The 24,047-nt window shown below is 45.8% G+C and overlaps 5 protein-coding genes across 15 annotated transcripts in view; 3 read left to right on the forward strand and 2 right to left on the reverse strand.

Moving 5' to 3' along the window:
• Nucleotides 1–3,204, forward strand: part of fig4a (FIG4 phosphoinositide 5-phosphatase a) — a 38,373-nt gene extending 35,169 nt beyond the window's left edge. For both annotated transcript variants that reach the window (XM_040160366.2, XM_040160367.2), the window contains exons 23-24: nucleotides 366–440; nucleotides 2,685–3,204. In XM_040160366.2, the coding sequence (XP_040016300.2) occupies nucleotides 366–440; nucleotides 2,685–2,862 (253 nt within the window). In that variant the 3' untranslated portion in view covers nucleotides 2,863–3,204. The remainder of the gene's footprint in view (nucleotides 1–365; nucleotides 441–2,684) is intronic.
• Nucleotides 3,205–3,531: 327 nt separating this feature from the next.
• Nucleotides 3,532–7,999, forward strand: gpr6 (G protein-coupled receptor 6). Of its 3 annotated transcripts, none has more exons than XM_040160369.2 (2): nucleotides 3,532–5,150; nucleotides 6,504–7,999. In XM_040160369.2, exon 2 carries the CDS (start codon nucleotides 6,530–6,532, stop codon nucleotides 7,535–7,537), a length of 1,008 nt encoding a protein of 335 aa, XP_040016303.1. In that variant the 5' UTR covers nucleotides 3,532–5,150; nucleotides 6,504–6,529; the 3' UTR covers nucleotides 7,538–7,999. The 3 variants fall into 3 exon arrangements, with proteins under 3 accessions (XP_040016303.1, XP_077949464.1, XP_040016302.1); XM_078093338.1 differs by lacking the exon at nucleotides 3,532–5,150 and adding an exon at nucleotides 5,619–5,919; XM_040160368.2 differs by lacking the exon at nucleotides 3,532–5,150 and having other exon boundaries at nucleotides 5,988–7,999.
• Nucleotides 8,000–11,994: 3,995 nt separating this feature from the next.
• Nucleotides 11,995–13,737, reverse strand: ccdc167 (coiled-coil domain containing 167). Its single transcript, XM_040160376.2, has 4 exons — nucleotides 13,550–13,737; nucleotides 13,289–13,383; nucleotides 13,139–13,191; nucleotides 11,995–12,803 (listed from the first exon to the last, which is right to left on the reverse strand). The coding sequence occupies exons 1-4, from the start codon at nucleotides 13,598–13,600 to the stop codon at nucleotides 12,685–12,687; spliced, it is 318 nt and encodes a 105-aa protein (XP_040016310.1). The 5' UTR covers nucleotides 13,601–13,737; the 3' UTR covers nucleotides 11,995–12,684.
• A 197-nt stretch (nucleotides 13,738–13,934) lies between these two features.
• On the forward strand, nucleotides 13,935–20,243 carry kif25 (kinesin family member 25). Of its 3 annotated transcripts, none has more exons than XM_078093330.1 (15): nucleotides 13,935–14,007; nucleotides 14,322–14,387; nucleotides 15,131–15,247; nucleotides 15,396–15,537; nucleotides 16,814–16,950; nucleotides 17,015–17,100; nucleotides 17,199–17,238; nucleotides 17,326–17,393; nucleotides 17,477–17,551; nucleotides 17,669–17,815; nucleotides 18,052–18,228; nucleotides 18,335–18,489; nucleotides 18,576–18,830; nucleotides 19,211–19,366; nucleotides 19,653–20,243. In XM_078093330.1, the coding sequence occupies exons 3-15, from the start codon at nucleotides 15,206–15,208 to the stop codon at nucleotides 19,802–19,804; spliced, it is 1,632 nt and encodes a 543-aa protein (XP_077949456.1). In that variant the 5' UTR covers nucleotides 13,935–14,007; nucleotides 14,322–14,387; nucleotides 15,131–15,205; the 3' UTR covers nucleotides 19,805–20,243. The 3 variants fall into 3 exon arrangements, with proteins under 3 accessions (XP_077949456.1, XP_077949455.1, XP_040016311.2); XM_078093329.1 differs by lacking the exon at nucleotides 13,935–14,007 and adding an exon at nucleotides 14,021–14,183; XM_040160377.2 differs by lacking the exon at nucleotides 13,935–14,007 and adding an exon at nucleotides 14,021–14,183 and having other exon boundaries at nucleotides 16,814–16,917.
• Nucleotides 20,244–21,341: 1,098 nt separating this feature from the next.
• The window catches only part of wasf1 (WASP family member 1), a 38,566-nt gene continuing 35,860 nt past the window's right edge, over nucleotides 21,342–24,047 (reverse strand). For all 6 annotated transcript variants that reach the window (XM_078093334.1, XM_078093332.1, XM_078093337.1 and 3 more), the window contains 2 exons: nucleotides 23,288–23,859; nucleotides 21,342–23,111 (listed from right to left, as the gene is read on the reverse strand). In XM_078093334.1, coding sequence (XP_077949460.1) covers nucleotides 22,954–23,111; nucleotides 23,288–23,859 — 730 coding nt within the window. In that variant the 3' untranslated portion in view covers nucleotides 21,342–22,953. The remainder of the gene's footprint in view (nucleotides 23,112–23,287; nucleotides 23,860–24,047) is intronic.

Genomic DNA, 24,047 nt, shown 5'->3' on the forward strand with positions numbered 1-24,047 from the left:
CTTGCAGCCAAAGCTTTGCTAATCAGTGTATTAATATTAAATAAGCACGAGCAAGCGCCAGGAGGCAACTCTCAACGGCTGCATGTTATTGTATCTTTGCAAAAGAAAAACATCCGAAGGTGAAATTGGAGATACGTCGCGCTCGTTTATAAAATAGGTAATAATAATCAATAATCAATTAGTTTTGATGACATTTTTGCAGTCATTTGACCAGAAATGGGGGAGGGAGGGAGATGGAGCGCTAGAAGGAGAGGGGAGGGACATGCAATAAAATAGCCAATGCCAGGGATCAAAATAAACAGTTGATTTTTGTCAATTTTGCAGGATATTTATTTTCTATCCGTCTTTCTTTTTTTTTCCTGTAGGTTTGCACATCTGGGAGAGAGCCAGCACCGGGTGGAAAGAACCGAACACATAAACCTGGCAAACATCATCTGCCTGTGAGTAAAACATGTGACAAATAAACCCAAACACAGTGAAATAATAAACGATTTCAGCCCATAAGTACTCGATGATCGTCACACAGGTGGGATTTTAAGCACTAGGTTGCAACATGAGTAGTTAGAATCTGTCTTTGTCAACTCGCTCTGGATAATGCAAACTCTACAAACAAATTGGAAGAAGGACACAAGACACCGCAGGAGGCGCAGCTGAAGAGGAATCCAGATGTCGTGATTGCGGAGAAGAGCGATATCTTTTGCTAAAATGATTCACAGAATGTAAACAAACATGGCAGAGAGCAGCTTCCGGGTGTCTCCAAACACGAACCGCTGCAGGACATGCAACCGGCAGCCAGAGGACGTAGCGCTCTGCAGGAGCGAGAGGTCACACTTGAACCCAGTCGCCCTCGCCGAGCGGACGTCTCCAAGAAATCCTCTGACTGCGCGCTGTTTAATCTTCATCCGTAATAACCTCTTTCTTCACTTCTCGCCGTCGCTCGTATTTCCCGGTCGGTCAGTTCACCCCCTGCTGCCTTTCTGATGGCTGCGGCCGTCGCCCCGGCGGGGGGGCTTATTTTTTTTACTCAGCCAGAACCACACACGCACACACACACGCGTGGGATGACAATGTGCAGCCGTACAGACGCACTTGCAGCTTCTCTTTCTCTGTCTGGTTCCGTTTCTTTGCAGCGCCAGCGGTCACTCACACGTTCACGGACAGCGTCTCGATGGCAAAATGTCTCGCCGTGAGTCATCTCGATGCGTATTCTCCTTTTGCTCACAGACACTGGACGTGTCCGCTTGGGCGGGCTGCTGCAGGCTGTAGCGTTTTATCAGAGAGAAGATAAAAGACTAAGACTAAGCTTCCTCTGTTCATTATTGTCATCTCATTAATGCTCACATGCATATTCTTGTTTTCGTTTATATATTTTATGCACAATCACACAAAGGCACAATGTTTTTACTTGAGATTCAAAGTTGTCACCGATTTGAAAATAATAACGTGCATGTTTCAGCTTTCTGGGAAATCGATTTTCCTGTTGACAGTTAAGACCACTCTAATGTCTGTATGCTAAATATGAGGCTCTGGCAAGAATAGTTTGTCCTGTAAAAAGCGCACTGGTCTTCAAATTCCATACTTAAAAAATAAATTAAAAAAACTGAAAGCTTTTGAAAGCGAGCTCAGTGGCACGAGAGCATTTAGAGGTTGGAGGCATTTTCATGCTCCATGGACGTGGATGTCCCAGCTGTCTTTCCCTCACCAGCTGAAATGCCTTGTTTCCTCAAAGGAAATGCATTGTGCAGCACAGGTGCATTTCTATTTGTCAGAATTTATTTGGTGCAGCGGACAAAAGCAGTTAGTGGCTTCAGTGCGCTTGAAATAAAAATGTCTTTTCATCTTTCCTCGATTGGCGCCCCTCCTCAAACCCGCCTGTATTTTCCCCTTTCGTCCCCGTCCAATGGTGAGTCCATCCACACCGGTCCTGTCGTCCTCGTGTCCGGTCCACGAGGTCCGGCAGGTACGTCAGCTGTTATGCAACGGCGTTATTTTAAGGCACCTCACATATGTTTTCACCGTCAGGAGTCCTTTAGTCTGAGTCCTCCCTCCGTGTAGTTCATTTTGTTGACCGATCAGGCATGAGACAAGCTGATTCAATCGCTGGAGGGAAAAGCGGAAAAGGATACGTCATGATATGGCGGATACTCGCTGAGAGGTATCAGTGAGGTGTGTTGATTTGTTTCCTCCTCAAATTAAAATGAGCTTTTAAGTCACAGAGATGGATAGATGGATGCACGCACAATTGGGACAAAGATCTATTAATCTTTCATTCTGTTCATTTGTGTGAAAGGTGCGCTTTGCATAAGCTTTATTCTGAGTATAACCGCTTTTATCTTCTAACCTGGCAGTAAGCAAGATATAAAAAAAAATGTAATTTAAGTTTTAGGTTTATTGGAGAATTAACAGTAAAGACTAATTGAATAGTGCGACTTTTGTTCATGCTCCCTAAACCCCCCTTTTTTAACTTTGGGCTATATTCTGGCATTTGCTACTCAGTGATTTCTTAAGAGTGCTACAACATGATTTTGCACGGAGAAACCCTGAAAATATGGTAAAAAAGGCGGAAAGTCAGTGTTTGCTCCCAATGGATTAGATGTTGGGTTAAAACACCCCTCGCTTTTCATCACCCGGTGACATTAATCGAACGCGCCTCCGCCTCCTTTGCCCTGTCCCCTGTCCCTCAGAGAGCCGGTGTCCTGCTTCCCGGAGGACAGCATCTACAGCCTTTCTCCGCCGCAGGTCGACCGGGACAGCCGAGAGGAGTTTGAGAGCAGCGTGCTGACGGGCCGGGGGCAGGTGCGGGCGCTCTGCAGGGAGGACATGTTGATGTACAGGGAGTACGTCAAGAACCGATACATGTAAGACGCAGACGATACCGACCGGATGTCTCGTCACCGATGGGCAGAACCAGTCACTCTGACGTGACTTCGTGTTGAGCTGCAGGACAGAGCGACGGACAGTTTTTCTTGCGCTGCTTGCAGATAATGTCGCATGTGCCACCCGATGTGTCCTGTGTTTGGACCAGGTCGATTTTTCTTTTTAATCAGCCCTTTGATTTAAATCTTATCCAGGTACGTGAGTTTGTCCATTCACTCCCACGTGCGTTAGCAGGCTACCTCTGTGGTGCTTTTTTTGTATTTATTTCAATTCAATTTTAATCGCTGTTTAAAACTGTTTTAATAAAGTTTATTTAATTAAATTGTATGTATTGTAGTTGAAATAATTATTTATTTTGAATATTAAATATTCTTTAAACAGGATTCAGAGCATTCACTAAGCTGCTCACAAAATATATATATATATATATATATATATATATATATATATATATATATATATATATATATATATATATATATATATATATATATATATATATATCCAGATAATGTTATTTCTGTCGTCAGATAAAGGTCATCACTGATACCTCAACATTTTGGGTTGAGATGCCCAAACGCATCACAGCTGATTACTACCAAACTTGTATTTATTAGCACAGTGCTTTAAAAATGCTTTACTCTACTTTTACAGCGCGTATTGTCACAACATTTCATTCTTCACTCCCTCCAACTGTCCTATCATTTCTTCCTAATTCATTTTTCACACCTGATTCAGCCTTTTCACTTTTATTCTGTCTGTCACACTTACTCCTCACTTCTGATGAAGTGTTGTGATTGCACGACACACACCTAAAATAAAACCTGGAACTTCACCTGGACTTCAATCTGTGTCCTTCAGTCCCCCTTTTTTTCTCCTGGAAGCTTCTTCGCTGAATCAAGAGGTTTCTATCTTTCTACTTTGTTTGTTTTTACTAGATGAGAGGAATATTAAGTTGGCTTTTGTGCTTTTTCTAAATCACACTCACACTTGATCACAATATTCGCTAAAAGGTTTCAAACACCAGTATAACTTTTTGTTTTGTTTTACGAGTGTTTCATTTCATCACGATGTTTAAAGCCATCACCGAGAGATGATCATAGATCAGCCGGCATGAAGCCCTGGTGGAGACGACATCTGCCGAGGAGCAGGTACAGTCGGTCAACATATCCAATTATGTTGTTGTTTTCGTGGAGCGATCATGTGTGTTTTAAAATGTGCCTGAGTGAACACAAAGTTTTCTCCTGTGGGAAGTGTTAAACTAAATTAACTGAGGTGTTATGTCTCTGCAGTAAACCTGTTCCTGCCATGTGTCGGCTCAGCTGTCTGATGCATTTCGTCTCCCGTTTTCCAACCGGCCTATTTCCGACTGTAGGCGGTTGGAGGCTGTTTTGAAGGGAAAGAGGTCTTTTATGCAAGGCCGTGTTTTTCTCATGTTTTTATGTTTATAATGGCAGGTGTCTCATTACATTGAAACCTCTCAGCACACATGAATAAATGCATCTCGTCACTGATATTTTTGGGGGCAGCTCGTTCTTCGTAGTCCTCACAAAAATAACTCTGTGTGTGTGTGTGTGTGTGTGTGTGTGTGTGTGTGTGTGTGTGTGTGTGTGTGTGGCGGGGGGAGTGGTGGGGGGGATCCGGTGATGCAGTGCCACTCTAATGGCTGAAATTCAATTTGTTTGGATTGGTCTGTCCTATAAAACCGTTATTCTGGGATCCATTTTTTTCATCTGGTCTGGTTGGGTTTGTAGCCCGGTGTCTGACATGAGTTACTTGGCGCTTCATGTCACCGCTCAGCTTACGAATGAAGACAAACCCTCTCTAATGACAAAAGGTGGCCGAACAGCGGTTGCCTAGAAACTAAAACTAGTTACCATTTTGCCCTGATGCTTTGAATCCCTCCCCCCCTCCCCACCGCCACCACCTCAACCTGTCCTTCAATACATCATCCATGTTTGTGTAATTTATTATTTGACTTGGATACAGTTTTTTCTGATGCAACAATTCGAGAAATAATGGTTAAATTATTCTATTATATTGTGTGTGTGTGTGTGTGTGTACACTCACCGGCCACTTTATTAGGTACACCTGTTCAATATCTTGTTAACACAAATGATTGAGTTGCGGTTCATCACACTCAATGATTTTTTATATTGACTAACCGCTCGTTACGACCAAGGAATGCAGGAGACCATCTCTGAAGGCACCACACGTGGGACCTTGACGAAGCCACAGCAGCAGAAGACCACAGCGGCTGCCGCTCCTGCCAGGTAAGGAGAGAAAACTGAGACTACAATTGGACAATAGTGTAATGGGGGATATTTCCTTGGCACACTTTGGGCCCCTTAGTGCCAATTGAGCATCTTTAAATGAGTATCGTTGTGGACCGTGGGGAGATTCAACAGGAGGTTGGCATCATGGATGCGCTGCGTGATGCTATCATGGCAATGTGGACCAAAGTCACCTTGTTGAAAGTATGCCGCAAAGTATTAAGGGCAAAAGTGTGGGCGGGGGGGTCCAACCTGTTATCACAAATATCTTCGTTAATTCCAGTTCCAATGCAAACTTTTGTACTCTGGTTTTCGGATCAGAATGTATTTGTTTGTAAGGGTTTTGATAAGAGAAGGAGAAAAAAAGGGCTGAATAAATGCATGAGGCTCTGTGGGGGGGGGGGGGGGGGGGGGGGGGGGACGGGACTTGGAGGGGGAGGAGTAAGGTGCATTTAAGCGCTCCTCTGCGACTCCGGTCGATCCTCCCGCATCACACGCACCTCTCTCCCCCCCCGCCCCCCGAGCTGAGCACCGGCCAATGCTCCACGGCAGCTCTTCCCTGGGAGTCTGTCCCATGCGTGGGAAGCACAACAAAATCAAGGGCTTCACCTGAGGGCGTGCAAAGGACCGACAACAAGGGTTTGGAACACCCCCCACCCCCCATCCCACCCCAACCCGCCTCCCCCCTCCACCCCCCATCCTCGTTTCACTTTGAATCTCTTACACCTTCCCGTCGGACCGGAGAGACTCGCAACGTTTCGATACGGAGGTACGTGTTTTGAACTTCTCCGACATGTTTATTGACACCAGTGCGGTGGTCTTTGGAGGCAGGAATCCACCGGGACGCAGAGCATTTCATTGTGTATTCCAAAAATGCGTTGCAGTGTTGTTGAGCGGGTCTTATCGTGTATAAACTCGATGTTTAACACGCATGGGTTTGTTTGTCTGTGTAGTTTCCTGCGGAGAGATTTCAGCACCACGGAGAGCTCATCAACTCATTCTGCTTCCCCGCGACCATAAGAAGGGAGCGTCCACCCTAAAACTAGAGTTTAAGCTCAGCCTTGGCGGCAGCTGTTGTGTACGGAGTGTTTTGTGGATGCAGGGCTTTCTAAACTAGTGCGATTGGCTTATTTCACGGTTTAGTCACAATAGAGCAGCCTCAAATCCTCAAATGGCCATGCTGGCCAACTCCTGTTGACGAAGTTGGAAGTGAGCTGAAACTAATGTTTTAGGTTGTTCTTGTAACCTTTTGCATGATACGACGATGTTCTACAAATGTCTGTAGTTTGAGCGTAAAATACTCTCGGTGATGGAAAATGATCGACGTTAACAAACCCGCCTGCTTGCTCACAGGACGAGAAGACGACAACCTGGAGACGATGAACGAGTCGCGGGTGGCGAACGACTCCTTTCTGGCTCCCGTGGCCGGAGAACCTCTCCCGTGGATGGAGAGCGGTTCCGCGGAGCGCAACGGCAGTCTGGAGTTCTCCACCGCCCCGTTGGACCTCCCCATCAACCCGTGGGACATTATGCTGTGCATGTCGGGCACGGTCATCGCCTGTGAAAACGCCATAGTGGTGGCGATCATCTTCTACACGCCGACGCTGAGGACTCCCATGTTCGTGCTGATCGGGAGCCTGGCCACGGCCGACCTGCTGGCCGGCATGGGATTAATCCTCAACTTCGTGTTCCAGTACGTCATCTCCTCCGAGACCATCAGCCTCATCACCGTGGGCTTCCTGGTGGCCTCCTTCACTGCGTCCATCAGCAGCCTTTTGGCCATAACGGTGGACCGGTATTTCTCCCTCTACAATGCCCTGACCTACTTCTCGGAGAAGACGCTGCAGTACGTGCACCTGATGCTACTGGGCACCTGGGGGGTGTCCCTGTTTCTGGGCTTGCTGCCGGTGCTGGGCTGGAACTGCCTGGACGACGCGGCCTCCTGCAGCATCGTTCGCCCTTTGACCCGGAGCAACCTCACGCTGCTGGCCGTCTCCTTCTTCGTCATCTTTGTGCTCATGCTGAGCCTCTACTTCAAGATCTGCAAGATCGTGTGCCGCCACGCCCACCAGATCGCCCTGCAGCAGCACTTTTTCGCCACGTCGCACTACGTCGCCACCAAGAAGGGCGTCTCCACGCTGGCCATCATCCTGGGGACGTTTGGCGCCAGCTGGCTGCCCTTCGCCATCTACTGCCTGGTAGGCGAGAGGGAGTATCCGTCGGTGTACACCTACGCCACGCTGCTGCCGGCCACCTACAACTCCATGATTAACCCCATCATCTACGCCTACAGAAACGCAGAGATCCAGCGCTCCCTGTACGTGCTGCTCTGTGGCTGCTTTCAGGCCAACAAGGCCTACCGGTCCAGATCACCGAGTGAGGTCTGAATAGAGGCCCGGGGCTCTTTTTGTGCGTGCGTGCATGTGTGTGTTTGTTTGGGGGGAAAAGACGAATCCCGCTGTGACGGGTGACGATTGGCTTACAGTCGGCAGTGAACGTACAAACACAAAGAGGATCCGGAGATACAAAATGTGTCCCTCGCGCATCGTTTATATGCACTTTACTACAATACGAGTTGGGATGACATTTTTTTTTTTTTGTAATCCTGTGAACAAGACGTCTGTGGAAAAAGACAAAACAAACCTGTGAATGTACTTAAATGAGAATTGGAATGGAAAATCTTGCACTTTAGTCTGTGTTTTTTTGAAAGGCCAAAGCAGTATTGTAAAGCCCTTATTGTGTTTAAACGTTTCAACTTGTGAATACTGTGTGCACTTTTTCTATTTTGTATGGTATTGTCTTTTGATGTGCATTTTTCTACAATAGGAATAAAAAAAAATCCAATCCAACAGTGGCTCCATTCTGTGTCATTACTGCAGCATGTGTCTTCCAAAGACTCACTGGGACTCTCACATGTGCTCAGCAGCTTTGAGTGCCGTATTGTAGCTCCTCCGTTGCCTTATCTCCCTTTTTGTCTCATCCACATCTACAGTTATGACTCGAGAGCAGAATCGGCCTCATAGAGACCGGATGAACAAACAAACAGCAGTTTATTTAAACCGGCAGCGGTTGAGGACGTCACAGTCCCACAGGAACACTGTTTTAAGACCACGTGGCCTGCCGCCGTGTGTGAAGACCCATTTTAAACGTTTTTTTTCTTGCAAGGCTTTTTAATAAATCACAACTTTAGATGTCCAATGATGGATATTTTTCTTGAGGAAAATAGTCTTTATTCTATAACTATTTTCTTCCGTTCAGCTGCTCGTTCCCACTCACGTCTTACCAAAGAGTTCTTATTCAACAGCAAAACAGTGCCTCTGCGCCTCGTGCGGACTATGAACTGTAATAATCGGCTGTTTAGAGAGCCGTGAATCCCTGAGTCAGTACGAAGCGGGTCACAAAGTGGGGGAAAGGTGAGGGATGCTGAAGGCCACTAATGGACCGCACACTGACGCCTGGCTGCTCTTAGAGCAAGAGATGTTTGTTCACCTTGTTTTTTTTCTCTTAACAGCTGTTGCTTTGGGTCACTCTGCAAATAAGAAAACCTGAAAACTGTTTGTTCTACACGTGTGCAATTGGTGGAAAGACGTGATCTAAAAATATCTGAAAATCATTCCTACATATTCAGGAGCTTATTGTGTGAATTTATAAATCTACAAGACGTCATGTGAAAAGACTTTAAATGTCCCAAAGTCAACGGCTCATTGATTTAATTGAGTTTCAAACTTGGTAGTAAAGGCACAAATCTTTCTTTTTAACTTTCAGATCAGTATTTATTTGCTTATATCCATCCGGTGCCTCACTTCAGTAACATGATGTCCAAACAAGAGCAGATGCTTATTTCATAAAGAAAACGCCATGAAGTACATTTAGCACCTGTGTCGCCTGTTTTCAGCAGCAAAGTGGAGTTTATTTTTGCACAGGTTTTTATTAACAACACCAGAATTCATATTCCCTTTGATATTACATCCATTAGACTAAACAGGGGCTCACTGGTAGCAATGTTTGAATTATGTAATGCTTGATCGGTGCAGACCTGAGCAGCTCTACAGGCAATTACCAAAGTACACAGCCGACTGATTTCCCCATTTATTACAGCGGTGGAGCAAACGCTCTCCATAGGAACATTGCTATCGCTCATTTAGCCATGAGCTCGATGGAAAATGCTTCTGATTTAATGATTATTTTATCACCCAAATAACATTTTTTTGCTTCTGGGTTGTCGTTTTCATACAGGAATGTGTGATTGTTGGAGAACAATGGAGAAAATACAGACAAAGAAAATAATAATAATACTGATTGTGCTCTCCACAGGGAGCTGCATGGTACCTGTGGGGAAAACGTTGCCTACATGGCTACTCAATTATTAGTCTTTGGGATTTGCCACGATGAGCACACACACACACCCCAACCCTGACTTGTGCGCATGTGTGTGTGTGTGTGAGTGTGCATGCGCCTCTTGTGTTGGCTCAGCATGGCACCGTATGGAGTGCTTATGATTAGCTCAGAACCCATCATGATTTGTCATGGGCAATTTACCAGGTTCTGGGTAGGTGCGCGTAGCATGTGCGGCCTGCTAGCTGTATTGTGTACTGTTTACGCTGCGCGCATGATGTGTGAAGGTGTGTGTGTGTGTGTGTGTGTGTGTGTGTGTGTGTGTGGGAGTGAGAGATTGAATCCCTGAAGCTGACCAGGTGAGCATTAGTTTTTCTCCCGTGGTTTTCTCAGAAGAAATGTATGTAGAAATGTATTTTAAAGTACAATGAGTTTAATACGCGTTTTAGTTTTAAATTAAAAAATCAAAAATCAAGAAGCAGGATTCCAAAAATGTCTCTGTACTTCTGTTCATTTCTCCACTGATTGGAAGATACTATGTGCAGTCCAATGTTTTCAAACTAATACATTCAACGTTTGACCCTTATAATAATTGCAGTTATGAGGCTATCAAGGCTTGAAGAAGGGAGGCCTTTGATTCCACGTTAAAACTGTTTATGCCTCAAGATATTCCGGAGAAAGTCCCAGTGGGTTCAAGCCAATCAAACGCATTCTGGCTTTGTTTGGACCATTTGACTCCTATTAAAACTCAATATCCGTAACCAGGTTAGAGTGACAAAATCCTTAATTATTATAATTAAAGCTGCAAGCAGACTTGCTCGGGCCCTCGCACATGGACGCACGTTGAGGGTTCTGTGTGTGAGGCAAAAGAAAAACAATATATATCAGGGTGATGGTCTAAATATACTTGGTCAAAAAAATTGAATGGAAAAAAAAGTCAATTCATACAAAATTAAAAATGGCCGACCACATTCGGAGTAGATTATGAACCCAAATTACTTTTTTTCTTTTTTAAGTTTACAGATGATACATGTGCATATCTAGTTTGGTACATCTATGTTAAAACATACAGTGAGAGCTGCTTTGTGAAATTTGTACCTTCCAGAAGATCTGAGGATCCAGAAGGTTCGTAATGTATTTTGTTCTTATGGCTCCTGCGCTTTGACCTCAGTAAAGTTTCACATGGTTTATTCACGACATACAAGAAACACACATTTAATTGAATTGAACTTGGACAAAACAATGCCTATGAAAACCTTCCTGATGTCACGTGGCTCTCGTGAACCGGCAGCGAGGAAGGTTCAGTGCCTGGAGAGATGATCAGACTTACGTAATGAGACCTGCGCTGACTCTGAGCCTCAGGAGCTCAGAACGTCTCTCCGCTTCCGAAACAAAATCATCTGAGGTGACATCTGGCATTTTGGTGCTCAGACAGATCTATAATAAAAGTCCTGTTCCGTCTTGGATTGAGGCACCTTAACGCATTGTGTCGTGCAAAAGGAAAAGTGCACAAAAGGTCAGCGTCTGACCTGCAGGCAGAGCGGAGGGAACTTTTGCGTATTTTAAAAGTAGTGGTTGTAGCAGTTGACCTGAAGTAGGCCGATAACTCGCTGACGGTGCTACAACCACTAATCAATTGTTTTATCATCAATGCGAAGAAGTTCAGCTAAATTTATTGTATTTAAGAGTAAATACTTGAAACGGTATTCGAAAGTCAAATCTAGAATATAACAAAATCATTTGTGTCACTTATCAGAGTAGTCAGACTCATTTGTGTCTTCATACTTATTAACTACGAAGAACAGATAAAAAATGGGCCGTAGTATCAAACCACGCAGTGAAAAGGAATATTCTATTGAAACAGTGGCGTGTTGCGTAATGGGCTTGTTTACCTGTGTTTGATTGGGGGAGGAGGGATTGAGGGAGCGTAGGCGCGCTGCGGACTGTGTTGGTCATAATAGAGAGTGTAGAACAGAAGGCAAACACAACATTATTTGCTGTTCAGACGCTTTCATTTGCATCAAATGAAAGCGTCTGAAAGGATTTGAAATGGATTTTTTTCCTGGAAAAACTGCATTGTCTCCCATTTGAGTCCCATTTATTTAAACCTACAGCACCCAACTATTTTAAGAATGATTTAATTATGTATTTACTATGTGGTTTTACGTTGACGTTAAGAAAAACTATGGAACCTTCTCAAATTTACCTCAAATTGTAACAGGACAATAAATGTCTTGAATAAGAAACCCTTTTCTTGCACAATGAGTGGTAATGTCCTTTAACATGTTAAACGTTTTTCTTTCTCTAGTTGCCGGAAAAAAACATTATTCAAAAGCGACATCCAATTTGGGCCTTTATTAGGACTATGAATCATATGAGAAACGCTACTTATAAAAACCACACTATGAATTAAGAAAGCCTTTAGACAGGCCTTTGTAATTGCAAAACAGTGCGTCATATATTGGCATCAAGTACTTTTATTGATGAGAAGCATGAAATAAACAAATAGATCCATGATGAGTTTTATTGCTAATTTTTCACATGCGTATTACAGACATTTCTGAACGTGTTCAACACGTTTGCCAGCATGAGTATCAAAAACATAATATTACATTCTTCCGGTTCTCTATATGCTGTTACGATTAAACATGCTGTGCAACTCTTATTTCAAGAGAAAAAACTAAATGTGTCATTTTCAACCATTTAACTGCACACTTGACATGTGTACCATGCATTATCACACACGTTCCTTTTTATGTGAACGAAAAGACAAGCAAACTTTATTGGCACCATTTAGATGAAGGATATATTGTACAAAAGCATCACTACTTTGGTATAATTGTGGCATAAGGCAAAAGTAATAAACGTTCCATTGAAGTGTTTAAGGGGGGTAAACTTTTGAATGTTAAAATACACTGAAATCTTTACGCAGCAATGAAAACCGACCTGTGTACAAGCTGAAGGAAAGAGGATCACTCCGTTTACCCCGGTATTATCTCGTTTACTCCGGTCCAAGTAGATGTGCATGAGAAACGAGAAGGGATCAGGACGATGACCATGACGCCATCTAGAGGGAAAACTGAAGGGCTTCAGCGCTCCGTCTCCGCCGGCAACCTTGTACGTCATCGCATGGCAACGTCGCCCAGTGGTCGTTTGTTCTTTCAAGACGCAAGGCCGCTTTCAAGTTGCCGGGCGGCAATCAGGAGCCCGTTTCGTTGTAGAAAAAGACAAAGTAGAAGAGAGCGCTGACAACCAGCAGAGCAACCGACAGCAGCATGTTCATCCGATTATCTCCCCTTAACGCCTCGAGCTCCTTGTCTGGAAATGACAAACAAACAAATGAATGTGAGGGCGCCAACATGTCGGTTATCAGTTAGATTCAATTACGAAACTGATGAGTGACTTATTGCTCCATTGGCGTGGTGAATGCGTAAAAAACATAACAATATAAACCAGTTGCTGATTTAGTCCATCCTGATTTCCGGATGTTGATGATCTGAATCTGCGTTTCTGTAGCCTTATCAATCCTACTAGTATGCGCTTCAGCAACATGCCAAGGTACTAACATGGTCACAGCACAGGTACGCATTGGCCAATATATATATCCTGTATATAACATTACCGGACAGTGATTTGGAGATTTATATACGTACCTAACTTCATGACTCTCTCATTGATGATAGTCATTTCATCCTCCAGGTCGTGCCTGTGCAGCAGAGAGGATGAAACCAGGACCAACCGCAGGTCAGATACATTTCACTATGAGGACAATTAGTGCATGACGTCACCATCGTCATCATCACCTGTCCTTGTCAGAGAGCTTCTCTCTCCTGCTCCTGAACTCAGCCCTCTCAAGGTTGTCGTGGCAACGCGCCCGCCGCTCCTCCAAACGATCAATCTACAGAGACAAGAAAAAAAACATAGTTGGGCTATTGGACGAGTGAGTGAGTGAGTGAGTGAATGAATGAAATGTGTGACGTAAACTCTTGTGTGTGTGAGATATTGTGGGGACGCGGGAGGAAGCTAACGAGCTAACTGACGTTAACTGTCTTTAAACGTCTTACCTCAGTGGCGACACTGATTTTCTCTCGCCTTTTGTCTTTCAATTTAGCCATTTTGTGACGGAAAGCGCTGCGAACCTGGCGGGGAAGTTGTGACTGTGCGGAAGTGATTTTCTTCTTCTTCGTTCTTCTCCAGTTGTTACTTCCGGCTCGTCTCCTCGGAGGCCTTCGCTGCCCTCTGTCGGCATGCGTCCACGTCAACACTCATTTCATTCTCCTTTTTTTTAAATAAGCAAAGAAACTCTGCATCAATTTGGAATATTGTTCATGTTTAAATTAAAAATAAAATTAATTAAAGTGTCATTTCAAATTAAGAAAACCGCGGGGAATTTCAGAAAATACCAAATATTATCAACTAATCCAACGCCAAATTAAAATTATTTCACCAGGAATAACCCTGCCGGAAACGCCCCCTCCACCCCGCACCCCTCCACGCAGAAGCAGACAGGTGACGCTTTGTTGTAAGTTGTTGTTAATTGGATTATTCGAGTTGACTGGACCGTCTGTGGAAGGAGAGATCCCTGGTGTTTATTCTCTACGAGCGTTTTTATTTTTCTTTGAGGTAAAAATGCCTCTTTTTATTAACCGGGACCAGATATTTGCGCATCAGGTACACCTGCTGGAGCACAAACTGAGGGTAAATCACTGCTGGAGTGTAATTCAGAATGTGAAATAAGTTCATTTGGAGAATTATCATGCGTTGTACTGTAGGTTGGGAGTCTGTGACTCGACACACCGAACCCATCCTGTTTATAATATTTCACTGTGTTTTCAGAGTAAAGAGGAGCGAATACTGGAGCTGGAGACAGAGAACGCTATTCTCCATTTAAGACTTTCCGAGGTAATAAGATGTCTGCCATTCATTACTCACACGGTAAAACCTTAAGGCCTTTGGGAATCCCTCATCACTCTTTTCTATTCTATTCGCTACGGAGTGATGGACATAATTCTAAATGTTGTGCCACTTGGATTAAATTAGAATTATTTTCCCAGTCCATGACTGCAGGGAGGATCGTATGATGTAATTTCACCTAAAGTTTTATAAGCGAGGCAAACAAAAATTCTAGTGAACAATTGAGCCTGCGTGTGTCGCCTAAACGCCTTTTATGCTGTACAGTATGTCTGTTATATTATGAGAATAAGGGCAAAATATTCTAAGTAGTAGACTGAGCCTTTAGGTGTTCAATGCCAACACTTAAATACTAAAATGAGTCATTATCAATTAGCTAGGACTTTTACTCAAGGTAAAATGTTTAATTTGGCTTTATAGGACTTTATAGGAAACAGTACCTGTGTAATGAAGGAAATTCACATAACGTGCCGCTTTCAGGGTCCTAACATTGTGCATATTATTGGTACGGATACCATTGAGTTTCAATAAGGTGGCAAGGTTCAATATGTATTTACTAACTGTGCAGCATCTAACGGCACCGTTTTAATGCGGTGCATTACTGTAAATTCACTTCCTACAATGTAAGTAAGTAGTCCCATATAATTCACAACCGGATGAGACGCCGCTAAATAACTCAATGGCGGAAAATGTAGCGGTGCAGATCATGCATATTGATTTCATATCCCATTCAGTGTTTGGGGAAACTCCGTCGGGACCATGAAGAGGAGACCCTGAACCAGCATCAGCACCAGAGCAACGCTCAGAAGATGACACAGTTGTCCCTTGCCAAACTCCTCGCTGAGGTCCAGGTACAAATGCACTCAGATCAACATGCCGTGTGTACATCTTACATTGGGTGGACGCCCGTTTGTTGTGTTAGGTCGTAGTTAGAAACCACGACCCCTGGGAAGTAGTAATCAACACAATTGATTAGTCCTCTGTGTGTGTTCGTTGCAGGCTGTGAAGCAGGACTTGAGTGAACTTTTCGCAGTGTACTTCAGTTTTTCCAGCGAGCTGGAGGAGCAGAGCAAGCAGCTGCTGGACAAAGTAGAGCAAGCCAGCTGTTCTCTGAATGGTCACCGTGGAGACGAGGTTCAGAGTGAGTAGCCGGGTGTGATGCTGCGCCTCTGACATCGTCCTCACGTTGTGATTCTGAGGGAATGTAGCATCATTTACCACCTTTCACTGACTGATGCACATGTTTTATAACTTTTCATAGGAGCAGTTCATAAAAGTCTAGGTAACGCTTTTGTCCCGTGGGTGTTACGATAACAATGAACTTATTATCCTTAATAGAGTGTGCACAAGGCTTTGCTCTGCTTCTATTTGCCAAATCTCAGTCTATTCAGGTGCCGCTGAGTCTTGTAAACCGCAGCGGAGGTTTTAAACTTTCTGAAGCGATTGCAATTATCTTTAAAGACGTACTTTAAAGCATCATTTGTTAGATCCCTCCGTCCTGTTGCCCCGTTTTCTACAATTTTCTACCGTTCCCTCCGCGTGTCTCCCTGCCTTCCTAAGGGGTTTACAGCTCGTGTGGCGGCTTCATCATAATCCTCTCACACCGTCCCTCCCGTCATCCCCTCTCTCACGCTGCCCTCCGAGGTTGTCCAAGGTTGAGTGGTTCTAATGGAGTCTAATTGAAACTGATCCTCCTGACTACAAGCTATAACGCCGCAAGCGGTTTTAATTAAAGTGATTTTTCTTGTTATTAGTGATGGTAAAATCTAGCTATTTATCAGAGCTAACAAATAAAAATATTCCCTTTTCTGTCACACTGAGTCAACGATATTTTTCATACATTCAATTTAAAGTGCACTTTATTTCCAGTTTTTCTGAACGTGAGTCATGGTAGCGCTGTGAACATCCCGTCCTATTAAGATAAACCAACCATTTAGAAGATATATTCATGTATTTGTCATTAAAACGTAAAACACAGCAGTTCTTATGTTTGTGTTTGTATGATTATGACTTACGCAGCAGCACGTGCTCCGAACGTACTTTAGACACAGAAATCCCTCAACAATATTCTGCTCTATTCACGTTCACCGAGGCTATTCCTGAACGTATCAGCCTGTGTCCTGAGTGAAAGGAGGCGTTTGGTGCCAGGTGTGTGTTTGCACTTGTGTGCTCCAGGATTAAAGACCTGGCCTGGATTCAAAGATTTACGCCAGAGAAAATGCCTCCGGCCCTGCAGTTGATTTAAAAAAAATTTTTTTACAAAGAAAACAATTCATCCTTTACTGCCTTCTGCCTTAAAAAAAAAAGCTGAGCGTTCAACAACAGACGTGAAATCTTAGCATAGAAGCCAGTGCTAGAAACCTTTGACCTCAGTGCATGAATGGACATTGACTGGACTGTTTTCTCTCCCAACCCAGACTTGCAAGCTGATGTTGCAGCTCTGGAGCGCTCTCTGGAAGAGGAGAGGGAGCGGTGCAGGGCCGAGAGGCAGCGGAGGAAAGCGCTCCACAATGCACTGGTGGTAACGACGCGATTTTTAAAAACTTCCCCAAAGGTAATAAAAGTAAACGGCAAGACAGCCGGTCGACCTTCGTTGCCGTTGTTTGTTTTGGCTGCAGGAGTTGAGGGGGAACATCAGAGTTCACTGCAGGGTGCGACCGCTTCTACCCTTCGACTACGTCCCGTCGTCCACCTCTGGATCCAGGTGGGTCAACGCATGATCCGGCGTGGCAATATCAATAACTGGGTCTGAGTTGTACTGTGCTTGAAAACCTATGTCCCACCCCCCTCCCCCCCCATCAGGCCTATGTCATCGGAGGAAGTGGTCTCTGCAATCAGCAGCGTGAGTTCCAGAATCTTTGAACTCATTTGATCTCGTTGTTGGTTCAGAGTTCTCACTGTCTTGTGGTTTTTCTTGCTGTCGGAGAAGGACACTGTGATGGTGAATTGCATCAAAACAGGGACGCCGGTGCAAAACAAGATGTTTGAGTTTGAGAGGTACAATCAAACACTCCCATTGTGCTCACGCGTCAGTCGGCTTGATTTCCAGTTCACCCATCATTGCTCTGCGTCTCCTCCAGAGTGTATGGACCAGAGGATTCACAGGAGGCCGTGTTCCAGGAGGTCAAGCCGCTCCTTACTTCCCTGATGGACGGGTGAGTGTGAAAGCAGACAACGAACCACGTGCCACTTGAGTGTATTCGTTCCAACTATGACGGCATAATAGGACTGCTTGGCTGCAGCATGATTTGCACGTTATCTCTACCCTGCAGCTATAATGTGTGCATCATGGCGTATGGGCAGACAGGCAGTGGGAAGACTCACACCATGATGGGATCCCAGTTGCTGGAGGAGCACTGGGGGCCGCAGCAGGAAGCACAGCAGGGAATCATCCCCAAGGCTGCTGCTGAGCTCTTTCGGTGGGAAAGATTGTGACATTTATAGTTTTTTGTGCTCAGGAGATCTGGCCCAATTTACTGTACTAAGTGTGTCCTTCAATCCCTCAGAAATAAAAAAAACCCCAATTCATCCCATTCATTCATAATGTGCTCTATGAGTTGGAATAAAATATAATTGTGTTGGACGTTTTGGACGTTTGTTGGACGTTTTAGCATCTCTTTCTGCGTGTGTGTGTGTGTGTGTGTGTGTGACCCAGGCTGATCTCTGAGAAGCCCGCCGAGACCCTCACAGTGGAGGTGTCGGTGATGGAGGTCTACAACAACGAGGTGCTTGACCTTTTGGCAAGAGATGCGCAGGGCAGCGGCGCCGACCAGCGCCGGGAGGTCATCACCAACTCCGCCGGCACCAGCCAGGTCACCTCCCTCACACACGAGTGAGTGCAGCCCAAGCAGCCGTTTCGCATGCGTCGTCATGTGATCATAACGGCTTTGGGAATGAAAGGTGATGGCGTGTGTGCTTCCCTTCACATGTTTCCCAAGGCCTGTGCATAATGCCTCGGAGGTCATGCAGGTCATCGGCAGCGTGTTGAAGCTCCGGGCTCACTGTCCCACCCTGGTCCACGCCGACTCCTCGCGCTCTCACCTCATCGTCACCCTCACGGTTTCCTCCAAGAGCCCCAACGCTCTGGCCCTGGGTGAGGCGCGTATTCCCTCACGCACCCCCCCCCCCGCCGGGCGCCAACGACTCCTGCGCCGTGCCTTGATTCCTCTCCCCGTTCAGCCCGCAGGCTTCAGAGTGCCAAGAAGGCGATGCAGCGCTCCGCCCAGAAGGAGTGGTGGAGCCCGGGCTGTCGCCGCGCCAACCCCGGCGGCGCTGCCCACCGCTCGTCCAACGACCACCTCTTCGCCAGCACGCCCTCCTCGCCGTGCCGCTCCCCCTCCCATTCCCCGTGCCCCTCGCCGAGGCCCAGCGTCTCGCAGGCTCCCTTCAGGACCAAGCTGCAGCTGGTGGACTTGGCCGGGAGCGAGTGTGTCGGTGAGGGACGGAACGTTTTGGCTTTATTGCTTATTGCTGGTGTGCTTTATTAAGAGGATTCAGATAAACCGCACACTTCCAATTAAATTCAAGTGTGTCTTTATCTCGTCTGTGATGAGATTAAAAAAGCGCTTACACAGCAATGAGCATCATTCAAGGTAAGCTCACCGCCGTTTTCAGTGGTGTACCTTCTAGCCAAATATGCTTTGCGTAGATTAAACAATCAAATAAGCACCTGCGAAACCGAAGAGTCAGGTCCTTTGAACAACTTCTTTGTACACATGCAAAAGGAAACCGAACCCGATGCAACCAGTGCCTGCCGTCTCAGCAGATGAATTGGCTCCGGGGCAAACAAACGTGTGTCTGTATGTGTGTTCCAGGCATGTCTGGAGTGTCGGGGGCAGCTCTGTGGGAGGTGTCCTGTATAAACCGCAGTCTCTCTGCTCTGTCTGATGTGCTGGGAGCTCTGGCCGAGCAGAGGCCACACGTCCCCTACAGGAACAGCAAACTCACTCATGTCTTACAGGACGCCATAGGTGAGATGCACACACACACACACACACACACACGTTCTCACTTTTTACATGGCTCACGTCTCTCACGTCCGCTTTCCATTGGAAGGACTCGTTCAAACTCAATGTCCTCATCTAGCTGAGCGATTCCCGTATGGAGACACACACGTAAACGTACACAAACTAATTCGAAAAAATACTCAAATACTGTATTTGTCAGTGCCTAATATTAGAGACAACAACTCACTGCATTTACTGAAATCAAATCTTTTAGTTTAAATGATTTCCTCTTGCTATTTCTTTCCACCAGGCGGCGATGCCAAGCTGCTGGTGATGCTGTGTGTGTCTCCCACGCAGCGCTTCGTCACCGAGTCTCTGCAGTCTCTGGGCTTCGGCGCGCGGGCCCGTCAGGTCCAGAAGGAGCTGCCGCGCAGGAAGAATAACACCCTCAAAGTTAAGTGACCGGCCAGAGAACACGTTCCACTATTTTGCAGATAGACCCGGGACGTTATTGCCTGCAAAACATATCTGAGTGTATAATTGTCGTCGTGGTTGTTTTTCTGTTAGAGAGGCCCTTATTGTTCTTGTTACTTAAACTGGGAAATGCACGGCTTTTTGACAGAAGTATAGATGAAATATGTGAAGCCACAAATATTTGTATGATGCTGGAAGTATGAACTCACGGTATTTCGTTCACCTTTCATTTAGCTGTAGATGAAGTCAATGGTCAACAGTCCTGTATCATCATGCAAAGGCTTACTTCCACGCCGTGTAGTTATGTTTATACAGTACTTGCACTCATGTCATTGCATTCTGCATCTGTAACACTATAAACCTTCCAAATGCCTTGATGGAGAAGTCTCATTAGGAAGATAAAAATAAACTGCTGGTACGCAAAAGATTTGTACCTTCTGTGGTTCTGTATGTTCCAGGGGAATGTGCTACTAATAATAATGCCCTTAGGTAATTAAAAGAGGGTCTGAGTAATACGTTGTGCAGCCGCTCGACTATTCATACACAGTTTATGCTTAAAACAGGTTCCTACACAAACTACTGCCACAGTGGGGGGGTTGTTCCACTAAGACGTCTGCCGCTGTGAAGATTACAGCGAGGAGAAACGCATACAATACGACTTTAGCATTAAGGCAAGATGGTATTGTTCTTAGCTTTTGTTTTACCATCAATTATTTGAGCACAATAGCTGTATAATGTAGGAGGAGGGTTGTACGAGGAACAAACTACCAGGATGCACCAGCTGATTATTTGCTGAAACTATTTGAGTCTATTTGAGGTCTGTCGAATACAGTTTAATGTCGGGGGGGAAACAAGTCAGGCCATTTCCTTCAAGTTGTAGTTGTTGGATTTCTCCCGAGCACGAATAGAACAGCTCACTGAGAAGCCTCCTCCCGTCAGTACGATGAGAGCTCGACGCGATTTATTCAAGTCCTGATCCGCGCGGACCCGAAGCTGAGCCGCTTTTGAGGCGCGGAAGTCACTCGCCGCCTTGACGTGAAAGCTCAAATGCCCAAAGCGTCTTTGGAACTGCAGTCTGAGAGGACAAAGAGTGACAAGGTAAACCGCGGCAGCCTCTGTTCAGACCGACAACCGGGAACAAAGACGCACAGGAGGAGGAGAGCTGGATGAGGATGGATGACAGGAGCAGGATGTGAGGGTGAATGTGTGACGGTACACGAAACTGTCAACTTGTGTTTCTTTATTTACATCTGGGACCCTGTTCCTTATACGTGGATACGTTTGTGAGCTTGATTTAACTGTTAATCAATTGACACTTTATTAAAAAGATATTTAAAACCGGGAACCCACACACATTTTTTCATACAAATTACATCCTTTCTTAAATATATATTGATGGAAGATATGATTTTACATTTATGTTTATATATGTTTTCAGCTTTCTAGATTAATTATTAATTTTCTTTTTTTCTTGGTGATGACTCATCGTCCTGTGAACAAACATTAAAGAAATAAACCCTTAACATTTGGGGCTGAAACATAAACATTAGATTTTTATTAATTCAAGCAAACTGTTACAGTAAACAGTTACATAAGTTACATGGTTTACAGTATTGATCTAATCTTTTTTTAAACCAGGGTTTCTGTCCCGCGTCTCTTTTACCCCCCAAACATAGAAACAGCAAATCCATACAAGCGCAGGCAAGTAAGTAGTAACAGCACGATACATTCATCAACTCAACGATACGTTTTGTACGAACAATAAGGCAAGTAGAAGAAAGAACAAATGAACAAACCAACGGAAAAGGATGGCAGACATTTTCTTTGAAATGAGCCAAAAACAAGGCATAATGTATTCGTCTCTCAGGCCTGAAAAGGCAGCATCACTGTAATCTTTTGAACGCTGCTTGCTGCTGTGGAACCAAACGAGGTAAGGCTTCTCGTTAGCGGGCAGGTACACTGCATGGAGGGGATGGGGGGGGGGGGGGGGGGGCTGAGGGAAGAGCTGCCTTCAGTGGTGTTGAGTGGTTTGCATCTGATGTCGCTCAGACTCTCGTTTTATCACCGGCACCTACTTTAGTATTCAAAGTCCTCATTTGAATTCTCAGCATTCATCGGGGACAGGAAAGGTGATGTACATATACAGCGTCTAATCACTTCCAGTGTCCATTTCTACGGCAAGGAACTTGAGAAAAACGATGGGAGCTCAGTATGCAAAAAAAAAACAAACACACAAAAAGAAAACGCCGGCTCAGCGTTTACCTCTGACGTTGCCTGATGTCAACATGGATCCTGGACAGACAAAAAGCTCAATCTCTTGGCATACATTTCCCTGGGGGGGTCAAAGTTAGACGTAAGTGGATGGATATGCACGCGTGTGGCCGAAGCCGACATGTGACTCGCCTTCTTTCAACTTCAACCGTACAGCAATCGTCACATGACATACCAGCACAATCGTTTGCTTTGCTCTGAGTGGTAAAGTCAGTCCTGATAACAAGAGAGAAATGAAAAAAAAAAAAAAAAGACAGCCCACAGCGAGGGGCCGTTCGTGGAGTGGTCAGTATCAACAACTACTGGCCCGTGAAAACTGCAAATGTATTAGCAGAGAAAGGTAAATAAAAGACTAAAATAAAACCGCCTTCATTCAATGCCACGTTCCGCCACCAGGGGGCCGAACGGCGCTGGAGAACTAAGGATAAATGCAACATGCCTTTATTTATTCCTTTTCCATTTTTCTCGTATTTTTTTTCTTCACATCGATGTACAAATAAACAAAAACAAGTGGTTCCTCAAAAAAAAAAGAAGTTATTTTTTAACAATAGTAAAGACAAAACAAGGTCACGTGGTAGTGCAGAAAAGAATCAATGCAAAAACTTCCCTCGGAACACTAGAAAGTGGAGATTCTACTCCGACACACGAACCACGAGACGGCGATTAAAAAAGAAAAAAAGTGGGCAACAATGATGATTCCCTCCCTTCCGGAGTAGAAAGGTCTCTTTGAAGACGAGGTGAGTGCAGTGGTTGGAGGGTGGGTGGAGGAGAGGGGAGAGGCGGGGGGGGCGGGGCGCACCTGAACACATTTGTCCTCCTGCTTCCAACGCTGCTTTTTTCTCCCTCTCCCATCCCTCCGATCGCCATCACTCCATCCAGTCTCCTTCGTCAAACTCTGACTCGTCCTCGGAGTCCGAGTACTCCACGGCGATGCGCCGCGACAGGATGGTGGCCACGTCGTTGCCGACGCGCTCGTGCTTCGCCTCCTGCTCTCGCTGCTCCTCCACCTTCCGCAGCTGTATGCCTGAAAGACGAAAGTTCACCGTTGAGTCACATTGAGTCTTTTGAATCGATGTTTTGTCTGGACCTCAGCCCCAAAAAACCCAAAGGTGTGGAATTGACTAAGAAAGCACACAAGGAATCACACTATAGAACATAACATGCACCTCATACTAAGCAGTGACTGTTTGCCCGACCCACCTTTTCTAATCGCCTCCAACAGGACGCTGCGGGCGTCGCTGATGGGCGGCAGATTGGCCGGATGGTGCCTCTTGCTGCCGAAATCGTGCAGGTTGTGGGGCGGCAGCGGCGAGGCCATGGCTCCTGCCGAGGGGAAGGCCGGCAAAGGGGGCGGGCCTGAGTGACAGGGCGAAGAGCCCCGTGCTCCTGGGTGGGGCAGAGGAGGAGGCGGCGGGGGAGGAGGCAGGACGCTGCCGTCCGACTGGGTCCCGGAGCCCGCGGGTGGGCCCCTGTCCAGGACCTGCTGGAGATGGGCCGGGGAGCAGTGAAGGGGAGGCGCCACGGGCGGAGGGGCCGGGTGCAGCACCCCCGGGGCGATCTGGAGGGGAGCCGGGGCAGGCGGGATAGCCAGAGGCTGCTGCTGGACCGGTAGAGGAGGAATGGGGGGTGGAGGAGTGCCCCGCAGGCTTGAGGAGGGCAACGGGGGAGGAGGAGGTGGGAGAGGGGGAGGCGGCGGAGGAGGAGTGTTGGAGTTGAAGCCTCCGGTCCGGGCTGGAGACTGGGGTCTGCTGTCGGAGAAACCCGAACTGGAACTAGACATGAAGAGACAGAAACGAAATAGAAAAGGAGCTCATGGCGGGAAATTAAGACGGCTAAAATCTGAGGAGGACAAAACATTGATATCATTTCGCATTTGAAGCTCCAGGGTTTGTTTCGCATTGCATTGAAATCTAAAATAAAGAGCCGTAGTTCACGCGATCAACGAGTGAACTATGTGCAG

Source organism: Gasterosteus aculeatus, chromosome 18, assembly GCF_964276395.1.
Source record: "Gasterosteus aculeatus chromosome 18, fGasAcu3.hap1.1, whole genome shotgun sequence".
NCBI lineage: Eukaryota > Metazoa > Chordata > Actinopteri > Perciformes > Gasterosteidae > Gasterosteus > Gasterosteus aculeatus.

Excerpts from the sequence above, each read along its gene's own strand:
- ccdc167 (XM_040160376.2), bottom strand. The coding sequence starts at position 13,600 with ATGGCTAAATTGAAAGACAAAAGGCGAGAGAAAATCAGTGTCGCCACT. Across the intron at positions 13,192-13,288 it reads AAGCTCTCTGACAAGGACAG|GCACGACCTGGAGGATGAAA; the intron begins GTGATGATGACG and ends TCTGCTGCACAG. Across the intron at positions 12,804-13,138 it reads TGAGAGAGTCATGAAGTTAG|ACAAGGAGCTCGAGGCGTTA; the intron begins GTACGTATATAA and ends TGTCATTTCCAG.
- gpr6 (XM_040160368.2), top strand. The coding sequence starts at position 6,467 with ATGATCGACGTTAACAAACCCGCCTGCTTGCTCACAGGACGAGAAGAC.
- kif25 (XM_078093329.1), top strand. The coding sequence starts at position 14,115 with ATGCCTCTTTTTATTAACCGGGACCAGATATTTGCGCATCAGGTACAC. Across the intron at positions 17,816-18,051 it reads GCTGCTGCTGAGCTCTTTCG|GCTGATCTCTGAGAAGCCCG; the intron begins GTGGGAAAGATT and ends TGTGTGACCCAG. Across the intron at positions 18,831-19,210 it reads GGCCGGGAGCGAGTGTGTCG|GCATGTCTGGAGTGTCGGGG; the intron begins GTGAGGGACGGA and ends TGTGTGTTCCAG.